The 19,297-nt window shown below is 39.5% G+C and overlaps 1 protein-coding gene across 13 annotated transcripts in view; it reads left to right on the forward strand.

Moving 5' to 3' along the window:
• Positions 1-19,297, forward strand: part of SDCCAG8 (SHH signaling and ciliogenesis regulator SDCCAG8) — a 185,785-nt gene that overhangs the window by 127,783 nt on the left and 38,705 nt on the right. For 9 of the 13 annotated variants that reach the window (XM_032466534.1, XM_032466526.1, XM_032466522.1 and 6 more), the window contains one exon: positions 7,886-7,973. The exons of 3 other annotated variants lie outside the window; for them this stretch is intronic. In XM_032466534.1, the coding sequence (XP_032322425.1) occupies positions 7,886-7,973 (88 nt within the window). Of the gene's footprint in view, positions 1-7,885; positions 7,974-10,012; positions 10,040-19,297 lie in introns of those variants that run through there. One more of the 13 variants, XM_032466531.1, reaches the window with a different exon arrangement.

A 19,297-nucleotide genomic window follows, 5' to 3' on the forward strand; every position in this document is an offset into this window, starting at 1 on the left:
CAGAAACAGCTTAGATCCTGACCCTTTCTCCCTCGATTATACCAAAAACTATAACCCAGTTGGGATCAACAAGCAGTTTCTTTAAAAATCCATTAATTCAGTGCATTATTGGCAAATCCCTGAGAGGACTGGAAGGCATTTTCAGTTACATTTATTGGGAAGATCTGAAATCAGATTGCTTTCCTTTCAATAACAGAAGAGGTTCTGGCTTGTAGGATTTAGAATGTTGATCTGAGAGTAAATAGTAAGTTATATAAAGCAGCCTGTGTAGTTACCATGGTTGGAACAAGGTAGGCGCTATCATAACTGATCACCTGGGAGAAAATTAAATGGGAAATACACTCAACAAAAGAGAATGAGGAAAATGTTAGGCATTTTAATGTAGTGTCCAGGAAAAGGAAAAAGACTCCCTCTCACTTATTCACCGAATATTTATCAACTGCTTGTTATATAGCACTGATATGCTTGGATAAGTCACTGGATAAGCAGACATCCCTGCCCTTGTGGCACTTACATTCTTTTACCTACCTTCAGGTTCTAGTTCTAAATGCTTTTAAGACCTAAAACTGAAAGGAGAGAGATAGTATTGTTGACTTAAAACAATAAAATAGCCAGTTATTTGTCCAGCAAAATAGGTTAATTCAGGAACAGCAAAGAATTTCAATTCAGGACATGCAATCTGTGACAAAATATAGGCAAGTCCAGAGAACAATGGAGAGGAATATTCCTTTATAGATGAGAGGGGAGGTTGGGAGGGACTGTTATGAAGAAAGAGTCCATTGGAGGAAACTGGGAATTTGAAGTGCAGTGGCTTTTCATTGGCTGAGCTGTGATAGTCCTTAGTTGGCTAGTCTGTTGCCTCTCAAGGAGTTATTTTTCCTTCGTCCTGCTAGTAGTAAACCAGTAACATTCTTCCTGTTGAAGATGCAAAATATGTCTTTTCCTCTTGGGTCTGTAACTGGCTTGGAGTAGTAGGGCACGAGACTTCCCTCTGCAAGCCTCTGACTCCATTCAAAATGAGCTTTCTGTTTATTAATTTTCACAGTATATATAGTAGTTAAGAGCATGCACCCTAGAACCAGGCTCTCTTCCTAGCCACGTGATCAAAACAAATTCTTTAAATCTTAAATTTAATCTTCCTTACTTCCTCACTTTGTTTATCTGAAAAATGCTACCATGTAGGGTTATAACCCTAAAATAACCCTTGAAAATTAACTAACTGGGTGAAGATGAAGATTTTGCCCAGTTCCTTCACCTTTACTGTCTGGGAACTTGAGCAGGGATTAAATGCTGATGTTTACTGTAGCTGCAGTCCCAGGGCAGTGAGAGTGAGGGAAAGGAAGGTGAGGCATGGAGGAATGGAAAATAAAGTAAGACAATGTGATACCATTACTGGTGACTGCTTCACGATAAGCCACAGAGACACAGCCACACAGGCTGTTTCTGGACAGGCTGTACAGAGAAACTGTGCCTCCAAATAGCTCACTGGAGGGAGGAAAGACGGTGGAATTTATTTGCTCAGCTTCCATCTCATGTATCCTGTGGATCCAAATTTTTCCTCCTGGGAGACAATTCCCCTGAAGTTCAGATTACATTTACCAGTTCTTTTAGCAGCTGCTTCAGAAGCCAAATCCTAAATTCTAGAAATTGGCACATCATTGTACTCTAAGTGGCAGGGAGAGCCTGAATCTCAAGGTGTGTGCCGTGAGCCTCAGGTGGCAGAATCAAGAGGGTCATGTGAAATCAGTGAACTCAGTAGCAGCGGCATGGGATTGAGGGCCCAGGAGAGGATGGCACCGAGGGAATCTGCTATACCTGTCATGGATAATAACATTGAATTATGTCAACCTTGAGGCCGCCCTTGAGAAAAACTTCATTATGTGCTTCACTTCACTTCTCTTCCCTTCCAGAGCTATTGGTTACCATCCACTGGTTGCGAGCATTCCTGCGACTGTGTCTTGGTTAAATGTCTCTTGTTTTCTCTTCTTCATTCTTCTCATGGAATCTCTACCTTGGCTTCTGGGCTCCAAGCGAGCCTGGGCGCTGCATTCTCTTTGGATGTGTAAGAGGTCCCCTCAGTACAAGCTGCCGACACACAAGCCAGAGACTGCTACTCCGTTTAATCGAGGATCTCAGGGCAATTCATGTTTATTTCTACTTTTTCATGTTCTTTATCTTTCTCCATTTGTACTATAAGCTCATTGCAAGCAGGTATCATGTCTTTTATGGAAACATAGCGAATTATAAGGAAAGAACCCTGGATAAAAAACGAAAGCTCAGAGTTTGTGGGCCAACCATGTCATCTGCCAACATACAATCTTGCACAAAGCCAAATAAACTCTCGGCCTCAACTTCCTCATCTGTAAAAAGAGGGTTGAATACCATGCAGATTGGTAATGAGGATCAAATCAGATCATAGGTGTGAAAATGTTTGGAAAAGCATAAGCACTACATAAATACAGTGCAGGATTATAATTAGCTGTCTATGGTCGCAGCATTGTGGAATCAGTGTTTGTTAGGAAGATGGAACTCTGTGATCTCTAAGACAGCACTGCAGTTTTGTCATTAAAGAATCTGCAGCACAGAGGTGTTGGGTAATGGAGGCATCAGATCAGTTCTGTTGAGATAATATTCTTGTCTCCTGGGTTTTGGAGAGGGGAAGTGAGGCTCCGAGAGGCTATGTGTCTTACCCACGGTCACTTAGCTCCTATGTCACCTCGCCAGCCTAGGAACACACGGTTGTCTGGTGCTGGGGCCTGTGCTTTCTCAGTACGCGGCAGCGCCCCTCCAAGGGTCCCTGGGGAGCCAGCACCTGAGCTGGCCCTGGACTCCGGGCCTCCAGAGTCCCGGGCCACAAAGCTCCCTAGCTGATTTCCCCATTCTGACTTGTGAGTGACAGTGTGGCATCTACAAGTCAAAGCCTCTGCTTAGAGCCCCTTCAGGCTCATGGGCCTTCGACACCTCTCCAGGGTACAGCGAGACTAAATGAGCTTTTAAAAGATTCTGTGAATTACCAATAGAGCGTATGGTGCCCAGCAGTTACAGACATGCAGTTTCGGTGCTTCCGGCCTGGGTTCTAATCCCTGCCCCAGCACTGCACAGGCGGCGGACCCTGGGCAAGTCACTGCGCTTCATGGGGACTCAGCCTCCCCACCTGCAGAAGGAGGGAAAGCGATCTGCCTTGCTAGAGTCGTTCTGAGGCCGAAATGAGCGAGAATCTTCTTGGCATGTAGGAAACAATAGATATTTTTGTCAAATGTAATCATAAGTTCTTGGATCTTATTTTACAATTCAAACTTAATAGTATATCATCATTAAATTTAAAAATGTACTAAACAAAAATAGAAACGAACATAGCAGGTCCTCCTTTGAAACGAAATAATCTCCACTGGTAGGTAGACGGCAGAAACCTTACTTTTCTCTCAGAAGAGACTCAGTTTTAGACTGCTTTTGTGGAGTTCCGAGGAAGACCCTTTTCACCTGACTCTGAAGGGGCAGTCAGGTTGCCCGACAGAGTCTGCTGCCCGTCAGCTCAGGGAAGAGCCACCAGGTTCCCAGCCCCGGCGGCAGGTGCTTGGGACTGAGGCTGTGTGCGCAGCCCTGATGGCTGCGTTCTGTTTTGTGCTCTTTTAGCTCTTTCATGTTGCACAGAAGACTGACATCTAGAATCAGTCGAACATAATGAATTAACTCCTTAGTGGGATTTCATGTTGTTTTTGACATTTCTTTGATAATTTTGAACAAAATAACTTCTGAAGTGATTACATCAGGAGAGCAATATCTTTAGTCCTTTTAAAAGTGTTTTCTTTGTTTAGTTAAACATTTCATGAATCGGGGGGAAGCAGTTTCATTGGTTTTGCCACGTGTAACATGTGGATTGCTGGTGATGGAAATTAAAAAGAATATTTGGTTTTGTAGTATTATCTTGATGATTTAGTGGGATATTTTCTGGGCTTTTGTTTTCTATAAACTAATTGGTTTTTAAAATGGCTAGTACTCATGGAATCTGTGTGTGTGTGTGTGTGTGTGTGTGTGAGAGAGAGAGAGAGAGAACAGGGGCAGAGCCATTTTCTCCTAATCACCTATGGAAAATAGTTAGCTTTTTAAAGAGCAGATATTTTAAAGGCATTTTGCAGAAATATAGAAAAGCAGCACTAACATGGCATTTGAATCACTCTTTTCCCCTTGATGCAAATTCTAATGTTTATATGCTAGGCAAGTGTCATTAAAAGAAAGTAGACATCCATCCAGCTGATGCACTGCTGACTCTGGCCACTAAGTGAAGGAAGCTCAACCAGGCCCCTGCAGATGTGGGGACAGGAAAGGGGTGGGTATTAAGGTGCCAAACATGGAGTTCAAGCTGAGTTGCCTTCTAACCAGCTGGTGGTGCTTATCTGCTGTTTCTTCATCTTCTTTGTCTGGTACTGCCCCTTACTTTTATGGACTCTTCCTCTCTGTTTTCATGGTTCTGTTGCTTTGCTTTGGCTTTTTATTTCTAGACACCCACTTGTGGCCAGATTTCACACCCTGACACAATGAAATGGTAGACTTTGGTTGGGTGTGGCATTTTATTAGAATTCACCTTAGGCTTTATTATCCAAAATCTGAAACTTACTAATTATGGATTTTAATCAAACATCTAGTTGCCAGGAAACTCTGGGTTCTTTAAAAAAAAAAAATTTTTAGGACTCATAGATATTGAAGCATCTTAACACTGAGGGGTGTTACCCAAGCCAGATCAGCACTTAGGAAGAAATCAATCAAAATTGTAGTTGGTCATAATTTATTGCCCTTTCCGAACTTTGTTATAGAAAGAAATACCTTATATTCAGCTTGATTCTTTAGCATCATAAAAGTTCATTCAGGAAGGTTTGATGAACAGAAGTCTTTATTCACTGGCTCAAATCTTAGTTCATACTCTGTACTGAACATCTGCATGTATGTCTAGATTAATACTGCAAAATCATTTCAAAATTGAAATGATTAAAACCTTGTATTTTCAATTCCTAAAATATCTCAAATAGGTATCAGTTAAAGTAAATTCATGATGGTTTATAGCTGAGGTTTAAATTTGGCTATGTAGTAAGTAGTTTATCATGTTATACCCAGAGGTGATTTTTATACCTATTAACAGTGCTTCTTGAGGCGGAGGGTGTGAAAAAAGATCTCACAAGGCTGGCAGTTCCAGGCAGATGCATATCTGTACCTCCAACGTCACTGGTTATATTTTAACTATAAAAATGTTGCAACCATCTGGGCAGCAAAGCAGCTGAGGTCTGCTCTTGCCTGTGATTGTATGTACGAGGATGTTTGCTTGACTTTGGAGACACTGGATTTATATAAGGAGAAGTGTCGGGCTGTAACTCAGATGTGCTGCTGCGATGTGTCTGCAGCCACTTTCCTGCAGTGGCCTTCCCTCAGACGTCCAAGGGTCACGTTCAAGTGTGTCAGTCAGTGCCTGGTAACACAGTTGCTGCTAGATTCTCTGTCGTTGTGCCTTCAGGATAAAACCCTGATTTTCATCAATAAACTAATCTGTAGAAAGAACATTTGAAAAAAAAAAAGCCACAAAAATCCTTTCTACTAATAGTGGATCTTACCATTTGTTTAGAGAGAGAAAAACCAAATTACAGCCTAATTGTCACAGAATCTTCCAACATTGAAAGTCAACAGCTAATTTCTTCTTCATGGAGAAGAGCTTATGAACTGTTCTGGGCCACTTAGGATCAGTTCTTGAGAGCACACAGTACTCCCTGATTTATATAAATGTTTGGCTGCGTACCTCCACAGTTAAGAGCTATTAGAGTTTTTGCTGATTTGCTTGGCACATCTCCAGCAAAGTAGTCCATTAAAATTCAAATGCTTTCCCGATAATTGAGACAATCAATTTACATTAAACAAGGCACAATTATAATTTCACGTACAATTTAAATTCTATAGAAAATAATCTGTGTGAGATAAAGAGGGACACTTATTTTGATGCAAAGGGATGTTTTTATAGTCTGCATAAACAAATCTTTCATATTTTCAAAATAGTTCCCTCATTATCTTTGGTGTAGAGGAATTCTATTGTGTTTTATTTTGTTGGAGGGACAAGTGTGTGCCTATCACTGCATGTTTAATAGGCACTGTGACTTTCAATTGCATTTAGATTGAAAGGGTTGAGGTCGAATAAGGTAGGTACTTGTGGACGATTTGACATGGAATCACTCTCATAAAAAGAACAAACAAAGAGGATGCATGTTGAGTGAGTCTGTTGCCTCTTTGCCAGCAGTAATGAAATGGATATATCTTTACCTTTTTTCAATAGACCAAGTACCTATTACTTTGCCAGGGATTGTTTGTTAGATCCTAAGAAAATCATTCAAAGAAAATTGGGAAGGATGCATAGGATGGGGGTGAAGTTGCCATGGTTGTGTGCCTTTGTGCCAAAGAGTTCCTGGGAAAGCTTCAAACCCCCAGCGAGGAGGCTCTCGAGGCAGCCAGACCACACCAGTGTGCCCAGATCCTCCGCAGCTCTCACTTGTGAGCAATTCACGAGACTGGTCTCGTCGGTCAGGAAATCTAGAACACTGGAGAAATATTATTAGGAAGAACATCGTAAAAATAATGACAAGCTAGAAAACAAATCCTGTCAGAGCCCGAGAATATATTTGGCTTCCGCTTGCTGTGTCTGTCTGTTTCTATAAACGGTCCAGAATAGAAACCGGATGTTTAAAATCTCTCTCCCTTTCATGTGCTCTCCTCCCCCTCCTGCCTTCCTTCCTCTTCAGTATTAGTAGACTTACTATTTTTATTATTTTTTATTTATGTTCCTATTTTCAATATTTGCCATTTGTGTGGATAACACATTAATATTTAATACAATGTTTTCAGACTCCAGGAATAGCTGAATCATAAGAGAAAACTTGAAATTGATGCAGACTCCAAGGGAGCGTATAAACTGAGTGTTACAGTTACTTTTCCCACTCACAAATGGCACATGGTTATTTGAAAAGATGATGTGTACTTAGGATTGAAATCTTTTGTCTTTGTATGTGAGTCTAATTTGTATTATTTTTGTGTCATAGGAGTCATCCAGCATCATTCTAATTAAAATGAAAGAAATACCAAAACAGTATGTTAGCCAGTGCTTTCTAATAATTTTCTTTTTCTCTAGAAGCACATTTTTTTTTACCAGCCTCATTGCTGTTAAAGAAACTCAGCTGTGATTTAAATAGAGTCTTGAGCTTAGTTCTTCATTTTAGTTCTGTTGTAGAACTAAAGAATTTAAAGGAGGCAACATTTGTTTCTTTCAGTAGTTTATTTTCTCCAATCAGTAATTGTAGTTTTGTATTTGTAAAATTAAAATTGATACTGGAAATTATATGAACAATTTTGTATTACATGCTATTCCCAGAACTGTAGCTTTATGATCCACTTTAGAAATATAAATTAATAAGAATAGATTCTTCCAAAAGTTTTTTTATTACAGAAAGCATGTACATTTGAGGTGTAACATCTTAGAGACTTTTTTCCCATTCTCAACTTAAAGGGATATCAATTATCAATTGTAGGTTAACAACTTAGATCTTATTTTAATCATTTTATATATATATACACATACATATGTATATACATATAAAACTTCGTATTGTCTTTGTAATTAAAATTCCTAAATAATATTACTTTTCTCAAGTAAATTTACTTACTTATTCTTAACATTAGCAATAAATTTGTATATATTTTCTGAATATCTATATTTCATATTCCAAATAAAAAGATTAACAGTTGTTTTAAGGAATTCTATCTGTGTTATGAGCTGAATTGCCTAAAATGGCATCTTGAAGAATCAGGAGAACTGGAAAGTCATCTAGTGCAACTCCTTCTCTTTCCATCTTCTCAGCCTCCATCTCCACCCCCAACATGAAGACTTCATAGATGAGGAAACTGAGGGCCAAAGAGATAAGGTGACTTCTAAGACTGAGGCTCAGGTACGGACTAGAATCTGTGTTTTCTAATTTCTGCTCTAGTGTTTTCTACTGTCTTCCTCAGTAGTTTGTATGTTCCCAGAAGTAGGGAGGTGAGCTAGTACTAATAATCAAAAGGAAAATATTAAGCGCAGATAAATAGATGTTTAGCAGAAACTGGCTTCTCCAGGAAGCTTGAGACCGGAAGTGGACTGGTTAGTTGAAAGGTCGGGAAATCAGGGCAAGTGATACACGTCAGGCCAAGACATTTCCCTCGTGCACGGCTCACCTGACTTGGAGCGCCACGTCATTTTTGCTGAATAAACCGTACCCAAAGTGCCTCTTCGGGTGCACCCAATTTCGGTTTCTCTGAAACAACTGAGGACATAAAGACTCTTGGGGAGCAACCTCCATTCAGGACGTGCCATCTTAATGACCCTCTGGCCCTCCCACCACGTCTTTTACTTTTCTTTCATGCACACCTACTTTGACAGACTCTTTTTCAACTCAGCTTTGTTGATTCTTTCTAAATCATCCTACATTGTTTTCATAGAATCAGCAAACTCTTTTTTTAACAATCGTATTTCTGAGTTCACTAAACATTGAGTTATGCATACGTAAGCAGCATAAAGAGGCTTGCAAAGAAATATAACTGACTTTGAGAAATACAATACAGCTGGCGAGAGCAGAAGTGTCCAGTCACACTGGAGAGTAGCAGCCAGTGGCCGTGAGTACTGAGTGTGCCTTGGACATCATTCGAGACATTTATTAGAGAGAAGAAAGTGTCAGTTCACTTGGTGATCAGGGTAAGGGCCTTCCATTCTGACAATTCCTGCTGCACTTTGGAAGGAGCTGCTAGAGTCAGACAAGCGAAGATGTCCACAAACTAGCTGAAGAGCCTGCACTGCCTTCTCCGTGCACCAGGGAGGAGGCAACCGACGTGGAGGCAGAAGGAAGGGAACTTTCGTAGTTCCCTTTTTGCTTTCTCTGCCCCTGGGTCTTAGGCCAGACTCACACCACCCAGAAGACCTGCCAATGGAGCATTCTTAAACCAAGCAAACTTTCCACAGCTGCTGGCGGTAGAAGCAGCGGCTGCTACAGCTCAGCCTAGGGAGTCACCCCACACCTACTTATTTTCAAGTGACCTGCCTCGCAGCTGGTGATTCTCAGGGATGCAGCCCTGCTTTCTTTAGGCAGCTGGTCTACTTCTTGTATAGAGTCCAGGAAAATTGCTTTTTATCAGATGGCACTGCTGAAAATACCAGTGGTTTCAAAAATGGGTTTTCAGTAAATCCTTGGGTCAAGAACCCATGTCTGGGTACTTTGAAGGCAGTAAATCTCATTTCTAAATAATGAATGAACAGAGCAACAAGTAATGAACAACTACCCTCCCTGTAAATTGGGTTATAAATATAATCCTTCCACTTCTCCTTCTGTTTATTTTTTATTTTTTGGTTTGAGCATCCATTCCATTTTCCTTTCTTAATTAGGTCATGGTATTTATAGCACACAGCTGCTTCACAAAACAAACAAACAAACAAATGTGCTGTATCACTGCCTCTTCACTCCCTGGCTACATTTGTTGTGGCCCCACGAGGTGGGGCAGCATTTTTCCATATGTATTCTGTGGACAATCAGTCCTACAAAATGGTCTTTGAAAAAAGGAATGCAGGATGTTTTAGTCTGGGATATATTGCACAGGCTGTCTCTCTTTGGAAAGTCAAAATGCACATTATTACATTAAAAGCCTTGATAAGTCTTGGAAACTATTTGTCATTTTTAAAGTTTAAGTTGGCTTTAATTAAAATAATAATATAAATTAAGATATTTGTGAAACTGTAAAACTTTATGGCTAACGGTGTGAGGGTGTAGCACGAAGCGCTACACACTGCCCTGTAGGGTGACTGTTGGAGACATATCATTAATCTAAGGGTGGAAACGGCCCACTGTGGCACTTCATGGAGGACCTTCATAGCTTCTTCATGACTCTGATCACCTTTCATTCCTTACCCCTCCTATTCCACACATGGTTTTTATTTTCATCTTTTTCCTTCATACTCTAGTGTGTAGCATGAACACTAAGTCCGCGCTTTCTAACTCACAGGCGGGAAGAGCTGTGCCTGGCTGTTGCACACACCCACGCTGCCAAACAAGGGGGTTCTGTTACCTACAGGTGAGAGTTGAGGTGTGGCTACTCCAGGCTACCGAGACGATGCCGAGTAATGGAGTTAGAGAGGAATAGTTCCTGGAAGTCTCGGTTATCTCTGTCTGGCTATGATGTGCAAGGAAAGTAACATCTACTTTTTTCTCAGTTCACGGGCTCTCAAAAGGGATTTTTGTTGTTATGTTTTTCCTTCTTCTTGGGGATCTGGAATAATTTGTGAATGCTGTATGTAGAAAGAAGATGTGTGTTCGTCCAATTATTAATTTGTTCACTCCCTGTTTGTACATACACCCTTCAGATATTTACTGAGTGCCAGCACGGACTTGGGGTGAGCTTAGGGATTAAAAAGTGGCATAAGACTTAACCCTTGTCTTTGAGGATTCACAGTCCAAATGCTCTTGCCTGTGCTTCCCAAAGCCTGAAATACCTTTCCTTTGTCTACCTAGAGCCCTCTTGTTTCTCAAGAGCCAGGTCAGCTGTCATCTCTTCAGCAAAGCCTTCCTTAACCCCACTTTATGCATTACTCAACACTTTGTTCAAACAGCACTTTGATCAAGTGCACAGGGCATCATAATTATTCTTTGAATGTCTGATTCACTAGAATGAATTCCTTAACAACAGGAACCATATCCTAGTTATCACTGTTTCTCTAGCATGTAGCCCAGTGCCAGGCACTAAGAAGGCACTCACTCAATGACTTTTTTCATTTTTTCATCTAACTCATCTTTTTCAGTCTCCTAAAATTGTAGAAGGGAAAAAAATGAGACAAAGGCAGAGTTTGATGTGTATGTACAACTTGAAAAAAAAATGTAGAACCTCTTATCTACATCCTCACATTTAGAAAAACTGTTCAGTATATGTGTGTCTAATTACTATCATTAAGTAATGTAAATCTAAATTTTTATTGTATAATGATGTACAGCTAGTGATGACTCAATAAATATTAATTAAAACTATTAAATATGCTTTGATCTCATTAAAACTAGAATGGCTCCCTCACTCTATTTAGGCCATTTAACTACTCATTGTGTTATTAGTTGGTCCTTATTTTGCAAGGTTTGTAGGTCATGTTTAATGGAGCTGCTTGTTAAGGTTGTTAGCAGTTACATAAATGACTTTGACTTTACAAATTTTATGACAGTCATTTGGAATGAGTTATACGTTTTCCAAGCTTTTGGTTTCCCCAGTGGCTTAATATGTTAAAGAATGATTGTTACGATGCAACTTCTGTGGCAATTTTTTTTTGATCAGCTAAATTTGGCATTTTGCATAATGCTAGTGATTTCTGTGTCATAAGGGAAGGGAAGGAGATAATATAGAGTTAAGGATAGGAAACATTTTTCTTTTTTTACATGGCCAGGTGGAATAGCCCTTGGAAGTTGATCTTGGAAAGAAATGATCATTTCTTGCTCAAATCAAATATGCTTAATTTCTCTCTCTCTCCTACTCTTAAATAATCATTTTTGTGACCTATATCTGGAAGTGCTCCAGTTTTTTCACATGGCCCTTAGAACAGAGTGTTAGTGGTGCATTTCATATTTCTTGTTTTGAATTATGCCACTGTGTTCACCTACAAGATTATGTCCTGCTAGGCCTGGCTGAGTCATAGAGTCCTGGACTCCTTTTGGCTTTTTACCCAGAACAAGGAGGCCTAAATGACTGTAAATGAGGCAGCCCAGACAGCCTCCTTTCCCTCAGGTCCATACTCCCATCTTGGGGGTCTAGATACCCCCCAATTCAAAATGGAGACTGAATGACCCCAAGGAAAGGCTGAGAAATGTTTGGAGCTGATCTCCACATGTCTCCCATGAGAACTATTTTCAGGGCTTGGGGCATGGGTGGGGGTGGGACCAACATAAAATTTGAGCTCTCCCTAGAGGCCAACATTCCTTAATTCTAGGCAGTTAGTCACTCTGTCTTATTTCTTATAGTAAATGTTTCTATTTTCTAGCACTTAGAGCACTGTATTCATGGCATTTTATGTCTTTCTTATTATACTGTGATGTCTTCAGTGTGAACCATGAGCTATCAATCACTGAAGTCCCAGTGTATAGAACTGTGCTGAATTAATGAATAATTATCTAGGAGCGGAAATTGTTTTAATTTAAAAGCTGTTAGCTAATGGTTAGGATTAATATATGCTGATTCCATTTGTGTCCTCATTTCCTTCCACCGATCCATTAGGATTTGAACTCACCTGGCTTATTCTCAATTTTCAACCCTTTTGAAAAGCTACAAGTATGGTTTAGTCCATCTAAAACAAAAACAAACACACACACACAAAAACAAACGCACAAAAGATTGAATACCTATCACATGGTAGGAACTGCAGGCCATGGAGAGATAGAGGTAAATTAAACAATCACTGATCTCTTGTTCTCTGGAGAAAGAGACGGAAAGCCCTCACTCTAGCCCCATGAGCCTCATGTGGTTAAGGCTTCAGTAGAGACATGCGCATAGGAGCCTAAGATCCCTAGGAGAGACACAAACCCAGCCTGAGAAAGGAAGGAGGAGGGGCCGGACTGGAGAAACATTTAGGAGGTAAAATTGGCTAGCAGTTGATGGGATATGAGAAATGAGTAAAAGGGAGGAATCAAATAATTTTTGCCCCTGTTAGTACCTGTGTCTTTGCTCTAAATTCCAGTGACAGTTTTGATATTTCTAGGAATGAATCTATAGAATGCCTTAGAAGCAAATGATTTTAACATGACATTTGTTGATCATGTCTTCATTTGGTTTAAATTTTCCCTAAAGTAAGTGTACATTTTTATTTTTAAATTTGCACATCCCTTATTTCTATGACTATTCAAACTAGATTTATAGTTTTCACAATAAGATATTTTAAATCCCAAGAAACAAGAGTCCAGAATTGTATCAGAAGAGAGATTGTAGCTGACTTTTCAGCCCCTAACCCTGCCATCGTTTAGCTCTGCTTCACCTTCCAGCTGTGCTGAACTCTGCTCCCTGTAGTACACTTACCGTTTACTGTCCTTGGTGCTAGGGACAAGAGTCCTTTAGACAATACAATATAGTGAGAATGTAATTTTGTGCAGCCACTGTGGAAAACAGTATGGAGATTCCTTTAAAAACTAAAAATAGAGTTACCGTATGATCCCACTCCTGGGCACATATCTGGAAAAAACTCTAATTTGAAAAGATATGTGTACTCCAATGTTCATAGCAGCACTATTTACAATAGCCAAGACCTAAAGCAACCTAAATGCCCATTGACAGATGATTGGATAAAGAAGTTGTGATATGTGTGTATATGTGTGTGTGTATATGTGTGTGTGTGTGTGTGTGTGTGTGTGTGTGTATAGTTCAGCCATTTAAAAAGAATGAAATAATGCCATTTGCAGCAACATGGATGGACCTGGAGATCGTCATACTAAGTGAAGTAAGCCAGAAAGAGAAAGAAAAATACTATATGATATCACTTACATGTAGAACCTTTAAAAATGACACAAATGAACTTATGTACAAAACAGAAACAGACGTATAGACATTGAAAACAAACTTATGGTTACCAAAAGGAAAAAGGGAGGGGGATGAATTAGGAGTTTGGGATTTGCAGATATTAACTATTATATGTAAAATAGATAAACAACAGGGTTCTACTGTATAGCACGGGGAACTATATTCAATAATTTCTAATAACTTATAATGAAAATAGGAAAAAGAATGTATATATGTGTAACTGAATCATTATGCTATACACCAGAAACTAACACAACTACACTTCAATAAAAAAAAACAGTGTAATAAGTATAATAATAATTCTCTTTGGCCAGTCCTCCTAATTATGACTCTAAGCAGTAGTATTATTTCTAAGAGAAGAACATTAAAAATAATCAAGTCAAAGTATTAAATCAAAGCATCAAAATGTCCCACATCAGGAGATTAGTTACATAAACAGTACATGAATTTCCTACAATGGAATCTAAAATGCCAATGAAATCACTTACTGGAAGAAAAGTGTTTATTGACGTGAAAAATGTTAAAATGTCTATCTCTAAGAGCAAATAGGATATAAGTAATAGATATTATATGATTCCATTTTTTTTGCATAAAAAAGATGTAGATATGTACTCAAAATACCATGTCTTCTTCACACTCTAGTTTTTGTATCTCACATGTATAAGACTTTGAGTCTTCAAAGTTAGCCCTGTGCCAACTTGTACGTGGAACTCAGCATCAACTCCCAGAGTTCCCCAAAGACTTCATATGCACAAAAGCACCACTGATCAGCATGGACTTTACTGGGATGTTGTAAGAAAGGAAGTGGAGAACACTGACACCACACATCCCTTGGAAACAATGTAACAATTCCCACTGATACTTAGTTCTCTCCTTCCAAGTCCTTTCTAGGCTGTATTTCCACAGGAACATTTTTCCTCTTTCTCGCTTCCCCCTCTCCTCATAGCTTTCAAATTCTTGCCTTTCTCATGTTCTGCGGACCACAAATTCCTTACCCTATATTTTGCAGAATAATCTAGCTCTGCCCTGGCTCTTGCCTCAAATGTACATATGTTAAAACTCACCTGGAATTTGATTAAAAACTGAATTTAACATTGCATCCTTGTATATACACACACACAGGACACACAAGAGAATGTAATACATTAACTGTATAAAGGCAGTGGAATTATTGGTGTATTTTGTTCCTTTGCATATTCCAATAATTTCTAAGTTTTCTGCTCTGAGTGTGTGCTATTTTTGTAAAAGGAAATGTAAACAGTAAGGAAAAAAATAATGCTCAGTTCAGGTTGTGCCTCTTTTATGAATCCTTTCCTGACTAACCCCTTCCAAAGAGAGTTAGAGCCCTCTGCCCGGTTTTCCATTTTGCCTTGTTGATTTCTCTCGTCCTACCCTTACACCATTGCTTTGTTTTTATCATGCTTCCCCCTGAGTTCTCAGACCCTTCCTCTTCTGTTGGTTCATCACCATCATAGACCACTTCTCAAGCTGAAATCCATAGATGGGCTGTGAATCTCCAGAAAATAGATGCAAAATTTAATGTCTATTCATTTCTTTTCTCTGAAGTACCTCCAATTAATTTTGGGGTGCCCTACATTGTAGCAGGCAAGGTTCTAGATCTGGTCTTTAATCAGAATCTCAAAACACTGAAGAATTCCTGGCCCATTGTTCTCTATGTGTCCCTGTTTGTTTCTGTTCCCTGTTTAGAATGTAAGTGCCTCGAGGCAAGGACTTGTCTGTCTTGTTCATCACCAATTCCCTACTGCCTAGAACAGTGTCTGGAACATAATAGGCACTCAAAAAGTGCAACATTTTGAATGATTAGGCATTATGAGGTAGAAAAGACATTTTATTAGCTCCATTTTTCAGAGTTGATTTAATATCATGATGTTACTTGAGGAAGCAAGAAGTAATCAAAAGCATTCTGAGATGCTGGGAATTCAGACTGGGGTTTATGTTCAGTCTTATCACAAAATTGGTCTTGAAGCAGGATTGGATTTGGCATCCAAGTGGGTATCTGTCTCCTTTCCCTCAGGCCGGACTTGGTGATCACCTAAGCTGTTTCTGACTCAACATTTCGCTCTTGGCTTGAAGCCCCAGCCCAAGTCAGCAGGTCTTCTATCTCTTAGGTTCTGAGAATAGGCAGCATTCTTGATTTTGACCTTGCCTTGGCTTCACTTGATGTAGTTCCTTTTTGTTTTCGAAGGTAATTTGTTCCATAGAAACCAGACAGGGTGCTGTTTAAATAGTAGGCTGTTGTCTCAGTGTAACATATTGGCCCACTGAGATCTACAAGAGAGTGAATCACAGACCCGCCTCTGTACACTTCTGATGCAGTGTGAATGTTCTGGATGTAAGACAATCCTGTTCAGAATGATCAGGTTATCTCATTTTGCCATCAGTCATATTCTGAAATGTTACATTGGTAGAAAAGCTGCTGTTCCTGGCCAAGTAGTTTCTCTCCACTGTAGCAATATACTTTTTAAAAATCAGGTAATTCTGTCTCTAATCCAAATTGTATTTGGTTTATTTTCTTCAGACTATGTATATGACTGGGGCTGTGTACTTAAAGTTCAGCTTTGTGTGTGGTATTCCTGTGATAATTCCAGTGCATCAAATCAGATGTTTACAAAAACCAACCTGGAGACCGATACTACACAGCAGTTTAGCAGCAAATTTCTACTCTGGGTATTTAACAATAATTGGGATCTTTCTTTTGGCTTTACATAAACTCAGATTAGTAGTAAAATCTAAGTACCAGCCCATTTGGCAAACTCTTACACTTCAAGCAATCACAAATTTGCTTCTGATTGTGCTTTTCATTCGCACCTAGCTCAGATTTTTGCCTGATGCTTTTTTAAATCCTCTCATTTACATACTGTGGTAAATTTAAAATGAGAACAGATGAATGCTGCTAAACTTTTTTATTTCACTGATGAATATGGTATTTTGCTTCAAGTATCTCGCTGTTATATATTCAATGACCTTTAAAACATGAAATAGATACTTTTTTTCATGTCTACTGTGCAAGATGGATCATTACTATTGTCTTCCCTTTGTGACAATGAGTCTGAGACACAGGGACCAAGCAGAGCATCTGGGAACTGGTTGTAACAGAGCTAAAATTCATAGTTTCCTGTTCACAGGCTCACACATAGTCATCTGGGCAGAGCGGCCTCTTTCACGTTTGGTTCTCTTGGAGCTGTGGGAGGTGATGCACCCACTCGAAATGTATTTCTCCTTCCCCGCTGTCCCAGAGCTCCGCAATCTATGTTATTGTACCCGTATGGGGGTGTTAGAACATATATTTTAAGTACGAGTCAGAAAAGAGGTAGTTTTCTGAATGACTAATACGGATTTGGCTTCAGCTAAGTGTAATACTTGATTTCATTTTTATTATTGATAATAATAATCATGTTCTCCAAAGGAGCAGAGTGAATCTTAGAGAGGTATCAAAGAAACCAGAGCCTGACAGGAGGTAAAGTGGTAAAAACAGATTTTATTGGGGCACTATTGCAATCGGATAGAACTTGGCTCAATTTCAAATACAACAAGGAAGAGTGTGGGGGTTCGTAGCCAAGGAGCAGGATGGGGGTGGGAGGAGTGTGGAATCAGTAGATAGAAAATTACCGAGAAGAAACATCAGTGATAAGGAGGTTTCTGGCTAAAGAGATCTAACAGGATTCTTCCTGAAGACAGGCCAAGGTGATCAGACATCACCCCGGCGGGTGGTGAAAGATAAGGAATTTTGATCTGAGTTGATCAAATATCAACCTTTGTCACAGGTTAAGTGATTAAAGGACAGATTGCTGAAACCCAGGGTCTTTCTGTAACCTGCACTATCTTCCTGGCTACAAAGACCTGTGGTCCCCACTGGGTGGTGAGCAGCCTGAGAGAAGGGTTCCTTGTTTGTTCCTCTATTCTGCATGGTGAGCAACATAGTGCTTCCTACTGGATGGGCCATTAACTGATCAGGATTTCAATAAATGTAAGTGTGCCGTCCACCATGCTGGGCATCTAGGTGGTCAGAGAAAAACTCCCTAAAGGATGTGGAGATAAATGCTTGGTGAGTGAACAGAATCCACCATCACATAATTTTTTTTAACAGTGTTTATTTTAGTTGCAATACCTAAAATCAGTATTAATTTTAAAGTTATATACACTACTAGGATGAAAAAGCCATAATTCCTAAGACAAGAAAAATCTGGGGCACACTTTTAAGGAAAGTACAATTTTTTTTTTAAAAGGAGTCTTTCTATTTCAGAATGAAGGAATGAAAATAAAAACTGTAAGAAAAAATTCCTAGGGAATTTTGAGGTTTTAGTTTAGCCTAACATGAAAAAGTAGGCCAATTGCTAAACACTTAATTGCTTTGCTTCCATCTATCTTAATCATACTCAATTGTGCAAAGAGACTGGAGGCTCTGAAATTTAATAAATGGCCCTAATTCAAAATGTCTTACTCCAAATACAGCTTGATAGAAAGCCAAGCTATTGTCATTATATCTCACTTTAGGCAAACCCAATATATTAAATCCAATTTTACAAAATTGATTAGTTAAGTGGACATTCTTCACTTAACAACATAATTCGTTGTAGTAAGTTCTCCCTGTAATGCTTGTAAATGTGATTCAGTTTATTAGACCCTCTGTTTGTGCCACATTTCAAGGGCAGAGTACATTTGATAATGTTACCCAACAAACCAACATTTTCAAATTTGTCACAGTATTTCATTGGGGAAAAGGAAAAAATAGATTGGGTCAGAATGGCCTCTGTACTCCAGGATGCATGTTCAGGGAGCAGGGACCGGTAGAGTCGGGTGATGGCTGTGCCAGGGTGTTGGGGGACCTCAGAGCATGGCCCCCTTCTTTTGTCTTCATCGTCTTAGTTTTCTGTCTCCTCCACTGCTTATCCATTGAATGAACCAGAAGCACGCTGTTTATCCTGACAGAAAACCCTGCTCCTCGGCTTCCTCTCCTGGGTTTGGTTCACTGAGAGGGAAAGCCTGACATAATTAGGCCTGAGAAGAGGTTCTGTTTTCATCCTTGATGCTGCCCTGGATGGTGAGGAAATTCTCTTATTAACTCTGTGGCTGGCCTGGGTCATGCATGTGACCCAGGGCTGCGGGGCCACTCAGGTTATTCAAAGCTAAAGGATGAGAGGCGTTTCAGGGATTAGTTTAGTGAACCTGCAGAAACAGTCAGATGATAGATTGGGGTTAGAGCGGCAAAATAAAATTCATCTTTAAAAAAGGATGCCTCCAAACGTAACGAAACTAGAATGGGAGACCCTACTTAGAAGAAACGATAAAAAAAAAAAATTCAGAGCTGTCAGCTGTGTCTATAATTCTTTTCATGTAAATACATTAGGAAAACCAGCCTTTTAGCTTTTAGTTTTATACCAGTGTGCCTAGGTCAAAGAGGATCATTCCCAGTATTTAAAAAAAAATGCAGAGGAAGCAGTTTACTTGTTTGTTTTGGGTGAGAGGGAGGTGGTTCTTTTTCTTTTCCTTTTGGGAGGCAGCCTTCCATCTTTAGCCTCTCTGTCTTACAGTGCTTTTACTGGACCTTTTATTCTGATGTTATATATACCTTTCTCTTACAGAGCTGGGCTAGAAGAGCTAGAGTTCAGTTCAAGATCTTTTGGTAGATGCTATATTTTTAATAAATGTTCAATATACTCGTCATGCTGTCTTTTAAAGAACAGTC

The sequence above is a fragment of the Camelus ferus genome, chromosome 23 (genome assembly GCF_009834535.1).
Source record: "Camelus ferus isolate YT-003-E chromosome 23, BCGSAC_Cfer_1.0, whole genome shotgun sequence".
Classification (NCBI taxonomy): Eukaryota; Metazoa; Chordata; class Mammalia; order Artiodactyla; family Camelidae; genus Camelus; species Camelus ferus.